Source organism: Strongyloides ratti (assembly GCF_001040885.1).
Source record: "Strongyloides ratti genome assembly S_ratti_ED321, chromosome : X".
NCBI lineage: Eukaryota > Metazoa > Nematoda > Chromadorea > Rhabditida > Strongyloididae > Strongyloides > Strongyloides ratti.
The window spans coordinates 4042140-4059230 of NC_037309.1; the positions used below are offsets into that span (position 1 = coordinate 4042140).

The 17091-nt window shown below is 17.3% G+C and overlaps 1 protein-coding gene across 1 annotated transcript; it reads left to right on the forward strand.

The window, feature by feature from the left end:
* Positions 1-14291: 14291 nt before the first annotated feature.
* Positions 14292-16231, forward strand: SRAE_X000087100 (Ets domain and Winged helix-turn-helix DNA-binding domain-containing protein; the record flags this gene model as incomplete). Its single annotated transcript, XM_024645268.1, has 3 exons — positions 14292-14579; positions 14648-15902; positions 15963-16231. 3 exons carry the CDS (start codon positions 14292-14294, stop codon positions 16229-16231), a joined length of 1812 nt encoding a protein of 603 aa, XP_024510743.1.
* Positions 16232-17091: the final 860 nt, after the last annotated feature.

A 17091-nucleotide genomic window follows, 5' to 3' on the forward strand; every position in this document is an offset into this window, starting at 1 on the left:
TACGTATTTACATCACCTATGATTCATTCATACAATCTATTAAATTGTAATATATAGACGATAAAATATTTTTCCAAAAAAAAATATTTATATTTATATTATCCAATAATAATATATTTAATAACTATTAGTATATTTCTTTTTTTTTCAATACGAAAAACCTTGAAATTTATATTTAATAAAACATTAAATACATAATTTTTTTATTATTTTGTTTTCTATAAAAAATTGATAACTTTAAAGATTTTCAACTATAATTTAAGATGACATGTACTTGATGCATAAATATGCATACATATTTTATCTAAATTGGTCATTTATTTTGAAAAAAAAAAGTTGATGTATTAAAAAATGTTTTTTTTTAATATTATTTGTACTTATCTTTAGTTTGGTATAATTTTTTTTTATCATATATTACCTCTATATCAATTTAAATAGATGGTCGAAGTTTATAATATGACATAACTTTAACTATAAATGAATAATATTTTAGAATTATGAATTAAAAACACATTATATATAATATTAATTATTTAGAAAAAAAAATATTTTTAAAAATGAATAGTATATATTGATGTCAAATTCATTTATCAATTTCGTTTTTTTTTACTTTCCATTAACACATATTTATTTCCTTTTAATCATTGTCAAAAAAAAACAAATATAAAAAAATATGTATCAAAAATAGTAAAATGTACTTTTAGGAGTATTTATTCATTCCGTCAAGGCAAAATTTTTTATACTGATACCAAATATATCAATCTCATAGGATTCCTTAAAACATCATTTTTTTATTCCTAACTACATGAATAATAAAAATAACATGATTCTCATAGCAATTTATTTATTCGCTAACAGTGGTAAATTATCTATTAAAAAGTAAATTTTGATATACTTTATTTACTTTACTCATCCTTAATTTTGTTAATTTTTGTTTCTCTATTTCTTCTAAATTATACAATTTATAAAATATTTTAAAGTATAAAAAAAAAATTAATTTAAAAAAAAACAAATATCATTTATCTCAATTTATCTTCTTAGTTTATTTTACACGACTTCCGGTATCGAATTTTTATATAACTTGTAGTTAACTATTTCTATTGTCAAATATTTTTTTTATAGTAATGTGTCAATATAGTTTTTTTAAATAATGTTGTAAATAATAGATTAGGTAAAATATTAATCTAATTATCCATAAACAGTGGTAATTTAGATATTTAAAAGTGAAATTTTTTGTCATTGAAATAAATAATTTTAATCTTTAAAAGTGATCAATTTTACAATTAACTGTAATAATAGACAAAATTAAAAAATGTTAACTATTCTATTAAAAGAATAATCACCTATATTTATATAACAAAAGATTTTCATATATTAAATGTTGCGGGATTAGATAAAAGAAAATAAATTGATATATATATATATATAATACAAGTAAAATACATTTCTAAAAATGAGTAATATGAAAAAGATTCACTTTATCATTATGACAATGAAACCTTTTATTATAAAATATTAAGACATCTTTTAAAACGTTTTCATTTTAATACTTTATGTTGCCTTTTTAACTTTTTTGAAACCTCAGAAATAATGACATTTAAGAAAGAAATTTTTTTTTTAAATGATTCATCTTAATTATTATTTAAAATAACTTTTGTTATTAAAATGTCACAAATATTTGGTCTTCAATCGAAATACAAAATATTTCATTATATCTTTTTTCCTTTTTCTTATTTGTATATAATCTTTTTTTTATGAAGACTATTTTTATTTACAGATATTTACTTAAAATTTATTAAATTAGAAAATAAATCATTTTTTGAAATAAATAAAAATTTTAATTTTTATATATTTTTTTAAAATTAATTATTAACTTTACTATTTATATAATTAATAGCATATATTTTAAAATTAAAAAGTACTTTTATAATAATGAAATAAAAATAATTTAATAGAATATGAATAGAATAATTAACCTTTTTTTTTGATCTATATCAATATCTCATTTATCTTTCCTCTTTAAAAACAACATCAAAAGTTATTTATTAATTAAATAAACTTTTAATCAACCAAGTCATCTGTTTTTTTTTATTACTATTATTATTGTTGTTATCTATCTTAAGTATTATTAATGCCGAAAAAACATGTATGAAAATGTAAGGTAGTTATTTAATAAATTTTAAGCATAATCAATCAAAAATAATTAGACTGATTTTATATGTGAATGATGAAAATAAAAGTTTACGATTAACGGATATAAAAAAGAGAAAGTTGTAGTAATTTATTTTGAAGATTCCGTTTATTAGTTTTTTAATTTTTTTTCAATAACTTTTACATAATTTTTAAAATTTGTTCTATTTTTCATATATTTTATGGTGTATAAATTTATTACAATAAAAAAAGTTTTTTTTATGGTGTAATTAAATGGTAATAGAAGTATTATTTTATTTATCGTATACTATACCTATCATTATACAGTTTTGTTTTATAAATAATTTATTAATATTTTTAATTATTCTATAACATTGCAAAAAAAATTTATTTTTTATATATTTATATAAATATAAAATTAAATTTGTTTCATATATAATATATAATTTATTTATTTTTTATACGAATATATAAACAATAGTTGTTGAAAAAAAATTATTTAAAATTGTTTTTATCCATAGTAACATTTAATAAATTAGTAAAAATATTTGATAATTTTAAACTGTAAGATGAAACATTTGTTATATAAGTATTATTTTTCTAATTTTTTATTTTAAAATTTGTAAAAACATTATTAGAATATTAAAAAAGTTTAAATATTTTTATTAGTACACTCTCATGATCAATGAATTGATTTAAAATTTAATTATTAATCTTTTATTTTTTAATTTATTATCAATTAAAGCATCAACAATCAATTATTGCTAATTTTTTTTTTAAAATTAAAATATATAAATTCATGATTTTTTTATTAGAAATAATTTCACACTGAAAATTTTTATCTAAAAAAAGAGTTATCAATTTTTTATTATTATAAAGTAAGATTTATAAAATGAAATTTAAAAAATAATTTCTTTTTTTTTTATTATAATAACATTTATAATCGAATAAAAACCATATTATACCACATATAAATTTACAGTTTTAATTAGATAAAATGTACCTAAAAAAATTTAATATGCCAAATGTTTAAAATTTTTTTCTCATTTCATTAACAATATCATCAACAATAATATTAATCATCTTTATTTTATTACTCACCCAACACATGTAAAATATATTGTTGTTATTTTTTTTTTTTGTCAAATAAATGAAAAAAAAAAACTTTATATGATCCATAATATATTGATGATGACTAGTTACATAATGTTACATTATTTTTTGTAACAATAATGTAAAAATAATTTATATATATGTATAAAATTTTTTATTAATATTTTTAAATTTCTTACTTTTGTTTTAAAATATGATTAAATTTGTTGTTTTAAAAAAAGTACAACTTTGTAAAAAAATAAGAAAAATTTACTATAAACTTTACAATTCTTGCATATCTTCATTAAAATTATTTTTTAATTCTCTTTTTACATACATTTTCCTTTTTATAAAGTAATGATTACTAAAAAGACACTACTTATATTTACAAATAACTTTGTTAATTAACAAAATGACCTTTATATTTATAAAATATAGTTGACTTGGAAGAATTTTTAGTCATTTTATTTCTTTTTTTTTTTCTTCACTCCTTTCTTTTACCTTTTCTTTTGGCCCATTAATTCCTATCAATTATATTTTTAATCTCATCTTAATTGTTTATATACAATTATATTACATTTGCAAATTCCTAATTCTCACAGTCTTTTTAGCTTTAATCACTAGTTACAATACCTTAATAAAAAAAAAAAAGAAAACTTTTACAATAAGATGTTTTTTTGTCATTGATAGAATTAAATGATGTGTGAAGAATTATTAGGAATATACTTTAAATGTATAATCTTAATTTTTGATAAAGAATAAAAAAAAATGACATTATTGAGAAGGTCATATAGTGGATTACAACTTATTTACAGTTATAACAACATTCTTATAAATATCAATTTTTTTTTCTTTTATTTATTATTAGAAAAAAAAATTTTTTTTTTCTTTTAATAATTTAAATTTATTGTTATAATTTAAAATTTTTTTTTTTCATATTTTTTAAATTTATATAAATATATTTGATTTTTATATATAACTAAAAATATAAACTAAAAGTATATATTTTATTTTATATTATAACGAAGAAAATTTTTTAAAGGTAATAAATATAACGGAAAAAGATTTGTTATATTAATTTATGTGAACATAAATTTATTGCACTTCTTTCATTTTATCATAATTTTAAAATTTAAAATATTATAATTTTTCAATATTTTACTTTTGCATCTAATTTAAATAATATTATATATCTATAAAATAGTTCATATTAAAATTGTAACTTTTTTTTTTATATTTAAAACAAAATTGAAATAAGGTTCATGATCAAATGTATTGTTAATGATTTCCTACCTCATCTTATTATTCCCTATTTTACTTACTATCACAGCATGATATTATACAATTTTATTACAGCAATTATTTACTTTTATCTTTATTCAATAGAATAAAATTTTTTTTCCCTTGTTCTCTTATTGAAGAGGTTTGTAAAAGTATTATAAATAATTAATAAGATTTTTGGCAATTATTCATTATTATAAGTGATATTTTATGAGATATAATAACTTCATTTAATAAGTTATAAATTTTTTTTTTAAAAAATATTAATAATCTACTTCCTTATAATATTTTTATAATATATGCTATATAATTAATGTTTCTTTTAAAATAATATTTAAAATTACCTTGAAATAAACAATTATTTTTTTTTTAATTTCATTTTTATTTAAATTTTTGTTTCTTTTTTTATTCATTTATTTGAAAATTATATATGTAAAATAATTAGAAAAAAAAAGCAGTAGTTAATATACAATTGTTTTTATAAGTAGTAAAAAAAAGGTTTAACCTTAAAAGTGTTGATTTGTTAAAAAGTAATTAGATTAACAGTTAAAAGTAAACACTTAATAACTCTTAATTTCTCTATATAAATTTATCCTTTTTTTTGTCATCAAGTGGGTATCAAAAAGCTTTATACAGTTATGTAAATAATTAAATACATAAAAATATATAGTTAATCAAATTATGTAATATATTATCACACATTAATTGTTAATTTAAATAAACCATTTATAAGTTTAATTATTCTTTATACATATAAAGGTAAAAATTTTATTTAATTAGCTTGTCAAAATTTATTTAACCTTTAGAATAGTTACAAAAAAAGATAAATAGTTTATATATTTTACCAACTATCACTCAACTAAATATATATATATATAGTTAATAATTATAAAATGTTATTATAAAATAATTTAAAATGTTTGTGATTAAAAAAGTAACTTTTTAATACTTATTTTATAATAATTATAATTTATTATATATAAGATAAAAAATTTTTTTATTTTTCATAATAATAAATTAAATGCTAAAATTTCTATTTTTTAAAGTTACTTTTTAGTATCTTATTAGTATTATAAAATGAAGATATATAATTGATATATGTATATTTTCTATATTTCAATTTTTACATCATTATTATATTGAATGAAATAAAATATTAAGATAATATTTATAGGATTTATTATACACAATCACCTTTCTTTAATAATTGATTATTTAACTGTCATCTTTTACCATTGTCTTTTTATTAATTTATCTATTCTTTTAATTTTTTTTTTTTTTCAACCTCAAGGTATCCCAATGGCATGATTAATTAAAATGGTTTTTCAAAAATTTTAAACCTTTGTATTGGTATAAATGTAAATAATGCCATGATTAATAGTAATACATAAGATCCAACATACCGACAATTTTTAATAGCGCTGGATGGGACATAATTATAGTATTGAAAGAATTTGATTTATTAAAAGAATGCCACTGATTTGTTATATAAATTTATTATTTTTTACTTCTTTAAAACCGTCTAATAATAGACAACTTTTAAATTTAATTTATTTTAAAAACTATTATACAATTAAGACGTATATTTATTCATTATTATTAATGTTTCTTCTTTATTACAGTAGCAGTGTATATTTTAACTAAAATAAAAGTATTTTTTTTTGTTGTTGTATTTAATAATTATTTTTATTTTAACTTTTATATAAACAAATTTTTAATATTTTGCAATAATATTTAAATTTATTTATTTATAATTTTTATATATTATTATTTTATTATTAAAAAAAAATGAATATTTCTAATAATTTTATTAGATTTAGTATTTTAAGTGATGAGATAAAATATTTTATTTTAATGATTTTACTATAACAAAGTAATACATACAATGTGGTTTGTCCTTTGATTATAAATCCTTAATCCTAATATATTCCTTCTTTGATCATTATTTATATTTTATCCTTCTATCTCTTCTTATTATCATCATTATTCTTTCTTTTACCATATTTTATTTAAGGCTTATCCAAAAAAGTAATGATGATTCCAGTAATATAAATAATGTATATAAATATATTCTTTTTTCCTCAAGATGTTCTAAATAATAAAAGAAATGAAAAAGTAATTCATATATATATATATATATACATGGATATACATATTAATTTCTATTATTCCATCATAAAAATCTTTAATATTTCAGTTTATAAATAATAATAGTGTTGAAGAGACAACGATATTTAAAATTAACCGATAACAATAACTTAAAGGGTAAAAAGAGTTTATTTATACACTAATTTAATAATATAAAAAGGTTTCTTAGGTTTTTGTTTGAGGATTTTTGAAGGCAATCAACGGATTAGCGGGTTGTTTATAAGAGTCTTCACTATAATTTTGACAACAACATCACATTCAACATTTTATTTTGGGTTATTGTTGTTATTTAAGTTAAATAGAAGTTAATGGTAAAACATATTGTAAAAAAAATTTTTTTTTTTCTTATTATATATATATATATTAAAAGTTAATATATATATAACTTATATATCTGAATTTATATTTCTTTAAAAAATAGGTATCATTTAAATTATCATTTTTTTATATATACCAAACATACACCAATTTTATTTAATAAAAATTTCTATTTTTTTTAATAAATTTAATGTTATAAGAAAAAAAAATTTTTTCAGAGTATTTTATAATATTATTATTATGTACCTTTAAAAATGCTGTTTTTTTATTTATTTTATCTTCATTAAATTAATCTTTTTTAAGATAATATTTTACATCTTAAATGGTTAATACGTATATTTTATTATTTTTCATAATAACTAAAAATTATGTCTTTAACAACAAAAAAATATATATATATTTTTCTTAAAAACTTATCAAAAAAGTTTTTTTTTTTTAAAAATATTTTTTTATTAAACTTTTAAAAGTTGACCTTTTACGGATAAAGGTATTAATATATTTAGAGAAATATCTTTACCTATTAGAAAGCCCTTGAATATCAAAATAAAACCATCTTTAAAGTTCTTAAACATTCATTTAATTCCATTTTATTACCAGCTGCTGTGACCTTGTTATATCTTTTCTTCCTCATCCTTTATTCCTTCTGAATTTTATATTTAATAGATGTATATTTTTATCAGACACTTCTTATCTTTATTATTTATTAATTATTTATATTATTTTTATTGTGATAATGTTTTTTTTTATTTTTTGAATTACATTTATTTCTCTGATAAATACTTAAATCACAATTTTTATACATTCCTTTTTTTTTAATATATTTTAATAAAATATTTTTTTTTTTGCCTATCATAAAATATATCTTTTTATATATAATTTTTTTTTAACCAAATAAAAAAGATAGATTGATCACTTATTCTTTGTAACATTAAAAAAATATAGATAAAACGTTTTTAATATTTTCATTAGTTTTAACATTCATAAAACATGAAAAATCCTGTTATTCTTTTAATAAATGACAATAATAATATTACTTTTTGTGTTGAAGGACTTTTCCATTAACCATCTTTTTACAATTAATTAGACATTGTTAATTTTTTTTTTCAACTTAATCCACCTGGTAATAAAAGCGCAAATGTGCCAATAAAAGTATTTAAATTTTTTTTTATTAATTTTCATTTTAAAATGTTGTAGTTTTATGAAGTATAAAATGAAAAGGCATGCTGTGTTAAAAATTAAAAATATTTATTATTTAAAACCTGATAAAATTTTATTTGTAACTATTTAATTAATAGTACAAGATAATTAAAAATATTTATATAATCATTTTATTAATAATTTATCTCTTAAAAATATTTTGATATTGATCAGTCTTTAAGTTTTATTTTTACATAATCTTTTTAACTAAATTCAACTTTTTAAAATATATATTTTATTAAATTTATGATTTTTTTTATATCAAAAAAAGTGTTTTTTATGTAGTAATTTTTTTATTTTTCATGAATAAACAATAAATAGTATAGAATAATAATAATATCTAGTATCCTGATAATATAAATCTTTCATTTTCTATTAAATTTCTTAAAATTTTATCTTAATTTCTACAGTCTCACTTTCGTATATTTAAAAAAAAATTAACACATGATTTTACTAAAAATACTATCATTTTAACAATTAAAAAATTTAGTTATTTACATTTAAAATAAAAATTTTTAACAATTTATTTAAAAAATGTATATATATTAAGATCAAATTATAATATATTACAAAAAGACAAAAGTTAATTAAATTTTTATTTCGTAAATTTGTTTTCTATTCTTGTAATATAATCAATCTAATAACAGCAATTTAAAAATTAGACTAATGAATATTTTTATTACTTTTGGTATAGTATTGTTAAAAAAAATTGTAGTAAATAATTTATTTTAAATGTTAACACTTTTATATTTTACTTCTAAAAGTTATATTTTATCAGGAATATTTTATTATCGTTAGAATTCTTTTTACTAAGGTCATTGATAATGTGTTTTAAAAAATTTTTTGAACCTTATTTTATTAGAGATTTACTAGAGATATACCTTTTTTTTTTATTAATTGCCATTAAGATTTATATCGATATACTACCTTCTGTCTAACTTTTATTTTTTTTTTTAAAGAATGTTTTTATATATAAAAAAGGATAATATATAATAAGTTAAAATGTCAAAATTTTTTATTTAGCCTTGATCATTAAAATGTAGACAAATAACTGATTAAATTTTAGTATTCTTTATTTCCAATTAAAAAAGTAATTTTTATGATTAATTTAATTTCAAAATAACCAAAAAGTATATATTATATATAATATATTAATTTTTTGATATATAATTTTTAACTTTATCAATTAAATTTTTTTCATAATTAATTATATATTTATAAATTTCTAAAAATGTGTAATTTTTAAATATAATTTATATCTTTTATCTTTTCTTCACCCACTATCTTAAAATGTCTGCTGGTTGAGAAATACACACGTATACTTATCATAATAATTACTTTCAATTTTGTTGATTTAAATATTTAAAAAAATAAAATTGTTTCTTCTAATAACAATAAAGATACTAAATAATACTTTCTCCTTTTTTGTACTTTTTTTTTATTTTAATGTAATGTTTGACTAATTCTTATTACCAATATTTACCAAATTTTATTAATTATTTTATATTTTTATAAAAATAACTATAAAAAATAAAATAAAATCTTTTTCTGTGTAATATTTTTTTTAATTTTATTTTTAAATTATTTATGACAAACAAATAATTATTGTGCTTCCGGTTTTTTTTTTTAAATTTTTTCTTATCAATTAATGTTTAAAAATCATTTCATGTATCTACGTATATTGTCATTTTTATAAATATTAATAAGTAATTAGAATTAAAAGATAAATGTTTTATGATTTTGTATAATTATACTTCTAGTTTAAAAATAGAATTATAAATAATTATATTTTTACATTGTATTATATAGATATAATAATTAAAATTTGAGAATGTTATTCTTTTAATGTCTTGTATATAAAAATTTATTATTATCAAAATATAAATTAATATTTATTTATATATATTACTAAAGAAGTTACTAAATAATAATTATTTTCTATTAAGTTTTTTTTTTATTAATGTTAGGTTAAAAATTATATAAAATATAATAAAAATATTTATTAACAAAGATAGTAGCTTACCAAGTATCGAATTTATTACAATTTAGATCATCTATTTGTTGATGGTATAAATTAAATAAATGTTATAGTAGATGTAATAAAAAGGATTCCATTACTTCCTCTTGGCATTAATTATTCTCATACACCCATATCTATTTGTTAAAAATTTTATCTATATATATTATATTATATTATATATATATATATAATCTATGTTCTATTCTTATTACGTGATATACTTAAAAGAAATAAAAAGGTATTTCTAAAGAGTATAAAATGTATATATAAAAGACGAACAGTTTAAAATAAAAGAAAAGCCTTGCAAAAGACTATGATAAAAAATTTGAACCTGTTATCAGGAGGGAGATAAGATTATCTAAAACATTTTAAAGCTTATTATTATGTGTCAATAGGAAGGAGATGTATTTTTAAATTATTATTATAGTATAAATAATTTGTATTTATAATTTCTCAAGTTGTTGTTCTTTTTTTGTTATAATGGCAAAATATAAATATATATATTCTTTAAAATTTTTAAAAATATCATTGTCATCACTTTTTTTTTTCTATCTTTCAATTATGATTATAATAAAAAATTTACCTGAAATTAATATGGTCATTAGTTATTTAATTATGTAAGGGTTAAACTAATAACAAAATAATGAGAATATATATACTATTTATCAAAAATTCCAAGCATTCTAATTTTTTTTTTAATTTTTATCATAAGATCACACAAAAAAGAGAAAGTTTGATGAAGGTGATGTTTAAATTTAATAAATTAAAATAAAATAGTTATTTCGTAAGACATTGATGAAAAATATTTGTCTATGGATGGTATAAAATTTAAAATCACTTGTTCATATTTATTATATTTTAAAACCACATACATGTATATTAATTTGTTTATATATATCCCTAAGATGTCGTAGAATTTGTCATAAGAAATAATTTCAGTAAAAAGAAGATACTTTATTCACTTCATTTATTTAAAATCAGGCCTCCCTATATAACTATTAAAAGTATTTTTGTTTGTCTAAACAAAAGAAATCAATTAACTAATTAATCATGTTCGAAAACTTAAATATATTATATAACAATAAATTTTTGATTCTTATTTTAAAAATATTTTAGCTTTAAAAGGCAAAAATATTATATATCTAGTTTTTTCATTTTTTTTTTCTTAACTATCTAAATAAAAAAAAATTTTTTTTTTTTAAATTGGCAAACCTGTTTAAAAAAAAAATTTACCAAACTAAAAAAAAATAAAATATCATTTTTTCTATTTTTTTTAGGTTATTCATTTAGAAAAGATTGTTAAATTTTTAAGATTATTCTTTAATTTTTTTACACAAACAATGATGTTCTTTAAAACACCTTCTTAATAATTTCTTTTAACTTTACAGTTTATCATTAATATAATCTTTACAATTACTTAATAACATAATGTTTTATTAAAGTGAACGTTATCAATTATTTACAGGTATAATATAATATATCAGTAACCCCCATCACCTTGTAATAAAAGAAGGTTTAATATTATTAATTAGTAATGAAATAATTAAAATTTTACAACAAACTTTTTTTTCTAATTTCGTCATCATAAACTTATTAAAAATTAAAACGTATTATGGCTCATTATTTTTTTTATTATTTAAATTATCATTATTTAAAAATTAAACTATATTACAACCACCTTATCCATTTTAATCTATTTTTTACGTTAATGTTTTGTTTTTAAAAAAAAATTTTATTATTATCATCTTTCTTTTTTTAAAATAAAGTTGTAAAATTTTTACATATTGTTTAAATTTTGTCAAAATAATTTATAAAATTGGTATACTAATTAGTCAAGGTAATTGACAAAGTATATAATTGTCATATAATTTTTGATTTCTTTCCTATCAATTAAATTATAATATTAACAAAAAAAGCAATGTGTAAAAAAACACATTTTTTTAGCTTTCTTAATAAAGAATAAAAAAATTTACAACCAACTGATGTCAGAAGAATATAAAAATTTTTTTATCATTATTATAACTATCTAATTTATTTAAATTATATAGTATCAAATTAATTTCTTTTAATTTTTTTTTACTGTACTGTACTTGTAGTTTTTTTTTTTATAACTTTAATCACTATTTAAAACAATAAAAAAAAATATTTTATTGTGATAAATATATTTTTAAAGAATAAATATTCTTTTAATATTTTTAAATATTTTTAATAAACTTCTTTTCAATGATAAAAGTCTTTTTTTTTTATCAGGAATGAAAAACAGAACATTCATTTAAAGGTTAAGACTTTCAATGAAAAATGTTTTCGTATCATTTGATTTAACTAAATATTTATTTAATAAGAATTATAAATATTTTTTAATAAAACCCTGACTGATGAGTATTCTATTTGTATATAAAAAAAATTGTTGTCCTTTTTTAATGTTATCATTATATCATCTTAATATTACTATATAAAATTAATTTATACAATTATTTTTACATCTAATGTTACTTTTTGATCATTCTTAAATATTAAATTGTATCATTATTTATTTATATTTTAAGAAATGGAGGATAAAAAAAAAGTAATAAAAATGATAATATAAAAAATAATAGATAATTTGTATGTTTCTTCTTTTTAAATGATTAGAAATATAAGTTATTATTAAATTATCAAACATTTTTCATGATTTTTTTTATATTCTAAAAATTATCTTATCTAAATTTTTAGTAAGATTGTTTAAATTAATTTTTGGGAAAACACATTATCTGCCTACATATTAATCATGCCATAATTTTATAAAAATTATATGTATATTTTTTGGTTAAGAAATATAATTACTTATCAAATTTTAAAATTTACTATTACATATATTTTATCTTACCTACATTTCAGTGAAATAAACAATTTTTTTTTAGTTTAAATACATTATTAATAAGTCATATTATAATCATTTATGATAAAATATTTATTAGGAGTTTCACTTTTTTTATCTATTTAATTATTTCAACAATAATATTATCATATTAAAGACAATTTTTGATAAATTAAGTATGTTTATTTATTAAATTTTTATATATATTATACAATATAATATTTAGTAAACCTCCACAATGTTGCTACTTTTTAATCATCAGGTACTATTAAATTATATTTATGTCATAATTAAAATCATAGATTAACATATAATCATTATTTTCGTCATTTTTTAAGATACTTTATTTGTTACATAACAATATGTAAAATAATTAATAATTTTTTTAATATAAAAAATTTGAGCTAGATTTGTAATCATATTACATTTTTAAAGTAATCTATGATATCTTTATGAATATTTTTTTAAAATCTTTTTAATACATGTTGTAAGGCTTTGTTAATTATTTAAATAAGTGTAAAGATAAAAATTTATTTATATGTCTTTTCATTTAAAGTTGAAACATATTTAAAAAAAAATTTTTTTAATAAGTTCTATAATAATAAATAATTAAAATAAAGTTTGAATTTCAGGTAAACTATTTATATTTTATATATGTATAATTATTTTCTTTATATTTATTTTTGTAACCATTTTTTTTTAAAAATAATTATTAGTTTTCTTTACTTTATATTATTTTTTTTAATTTTGTAAATTTTTTATTTATAAATAAAATATCATTCTATTTTTTTTGTTCATTATTGAATTCTATTCTTCTTTTTATACTTGTTAAAAATTATTAACTCTTGTATTAAACATTTTATTTAACAAAAAGTGTTAAATTATCTTTAAAATAAATTATCTATATCATTAAAAATGCATGCTTCTTTTTCCTGATAATATTCACCCCCTCTTATGTGTTAGTTCCTTTTCAATTGTTATCATTCTTTTATACTTTACCATATTTAATTTGTTATAATATATATATATATTTAAATTTTTTTTAGATATCATATCTCTAATTATATAAACTCATTCTAATAATTCTAATAATTATTAGATTGACAATATTATTTTATTAATAAACATAAAAAAAAGTTTCACGGGTTATTTTCAATTGCTATATCAATTTTAACTGTTTTGATATCTTAATTGATATCAAAAAAAAAAATAGTATAAAAAAAAGTTATGCAAACGATATCTCCTATGAATATTTATAACGGAAATATGGAGTCAAATCAACATAACATTACCACTGATAGGATTACTAATTCACCAATTAATAGTTCTTTTATCAGTTCTAATAATAGTGACAATACTGTTACTATTAATAGTAACAAACCCGGAGTTCCCCTTTTAAATTTATCATCTTCTGATACTAGTATTACATTATGGCAATTTTTATTCGAATTACTTATGTCCGGAAAGTATAATGAAGTGATACAATGGACAAATATTAAGGATGGAGAATTTAAAGTAAGTATTTGTTTTTTCCTTTTAACATAATTTTATAAATATTTTTTTATTTTAATTTTTTTTTATAGTTAATTGATGCTGAATCTGTAGCAAGATTATGGGGACAAAGAAAAGGAAAACCACAAATGAATTATGATAAACTTTCAAGAGCATTACGTTATTATTATGATAAAAATATTATAAAGAAGGTTACGGGTCAAAAATTTGTTTATCGTTTTGTAAGTTTATTGGAAGAACTAGCAAATAACACTAATACTACATCATCATCAATTGGATATATAAATGATACAGTAGGAAATTTATCAAAATTAAAACATCATAATTCAGAAATTATTGAAAAAAATCCACATATTCAACAGGCACTTAATAGAAATGGATATGGATCAGGTATAATGAATAATAATAGACAAGATTGTGATGTTTTACAAAATTCTGTTTCACCACCAAGTACGGCTTATAGTCCAATAAGTATTGGTAGTAGTTCATGTGTTAGTAATACTGATACTATTTCATCTGTTGATCATTCATTTAATTCACCTCATCTTATCAATTCATTAGAAGGAACATCGCCACAATATTTAAAACGACCATCATCTCAGGAACCTTCAAATACAGATGATGGTAAAAAGAAAAGAAGGGTTGTCACAACATTAACAAATAATGAAATTTCAACATTAGAAACATTATCAAAAACAAATGGTTTAACTACTTCACAAATTCATGATTTTCTTATGAATAGTTCAATGAGTTCATCATTTAAAACAATAACAGAATCTGATATTGGATATCAACAACAAACAAATAATAATGTTGAAACAAAACAAGATACATCACAAAAATTACCAACAATTGCCATGTCATTTGTTGATATTGGACCAGATGGGGATCTCGTTAGTCTACCTGTCTCAAATATTGAAAACAATGAAGAAAAAACATATACTACTTTAACAAATATAACAAAAAAACAATTAGAACATGTATCAAATAATGATAATAGCATAATAAAAAAACCGCGTCCAGAGCCATTAAATTTGATACCAGTTAATAATGAAAGTACAAATTTTGTTAATTCATTTCTCTCAGCTCAAAATACCCCATTATTTGGAGGTGGTGGAAATTTATCAAATAATTTATTATTACAAAGTACCCTAAATTCTCCATATTTTTTAGGAAATCATTCACAATCTCCATTTTTAACACATTTAAATCAATTATATGCAGCATCTATGGAACAAAAGCAATTGGCTAATCTTTTAAATGCCTCTGCAGCTTCTAATTTAGCGGCTGCTTATGCTGCAGCATCAACATTGACAAGTCCTTTATGTAAGTTTAAATTATATAAAATATTATTTTATTATAATTTTTGTTTTTTCCTATTTATAGTAGCACCAAAAACACCAAATTTATCAGACAAATTTTCTGCAGCATCAATGTCATCAAAATATCAACCTATGATAACACAACCAACATTTACACCACCTGGACAATCTCAATATTTCTTGTTCCCTCCACCTTCACCTTCAGCTATGGCTCAGATGGCATCTCATGGTATCTCACCAGCAATGCATTCCCCATTTTTTAATGTATCATTTCTTGGAAAGATGAATAAAAGCCCTGAATCATTAAAAACACCGGTTCCATCTTTCCATTAAATATCATTTTTATCTGTTTTTCCTGTCGTAATAATCATCTATTTTTTTTTTATAAATTTATATTTTTTTTCATGAATTAATAAGAAAATTTCTTCTTCTTTTTTTCTGTTAAATTATATATATATATATATATCAATTGAAAATTTTAATATTTTTATATTGTACACAAAACATCAACTTCTTCTTATCTATTTTTTATGTTGGTAAAATATATGTAATAAAAGAATAATATACTTATATTTGTAATTTATTTTTTTTAAAAAATATTTAATAAAAAAAATTTATTTCCAACATTTTTTAGGTGTAGTGAAATTACTAAAATTTTTTGGTATTTTATTAATAATAATTTTTAAAAAAAAATTTTATTGTTTAAAATAATATATCGGAATAATTTATTTAAAATAAAATATTGAATGTAAGTATTATTTAATATAAAAACTATCATTTTTAAATATATAAATTTTTTTGACAATAGAACACTTACATTTAATTAATAGCTTATTTATATACATTAATAAAAATATAATTAACTAAGTAATTTAATTACAATTTATTATTGTTTAAAAATTGTTTTTAATATTTATTAAATTCTTTTCTGTACAATAATTAAAAAGCAAATTCAAGTTATTTTGTTTTGTTTAATTTTGTATGTATATATATAAATATTTTGTAAATATTAAAGTAAAAAGTACAAACAACTAATTTTAATTAAATTATCTATTACCCTTTTTTTTCTTTATTTAATAATAATAAAAAAAATCTCCGAGAATCACGTGAATATAAAATGCATTTTATGATGTATAGAAGCATATCATAATTTCTTTATTATAACTAATCAAGTAAAGAACAGACACTTTTTA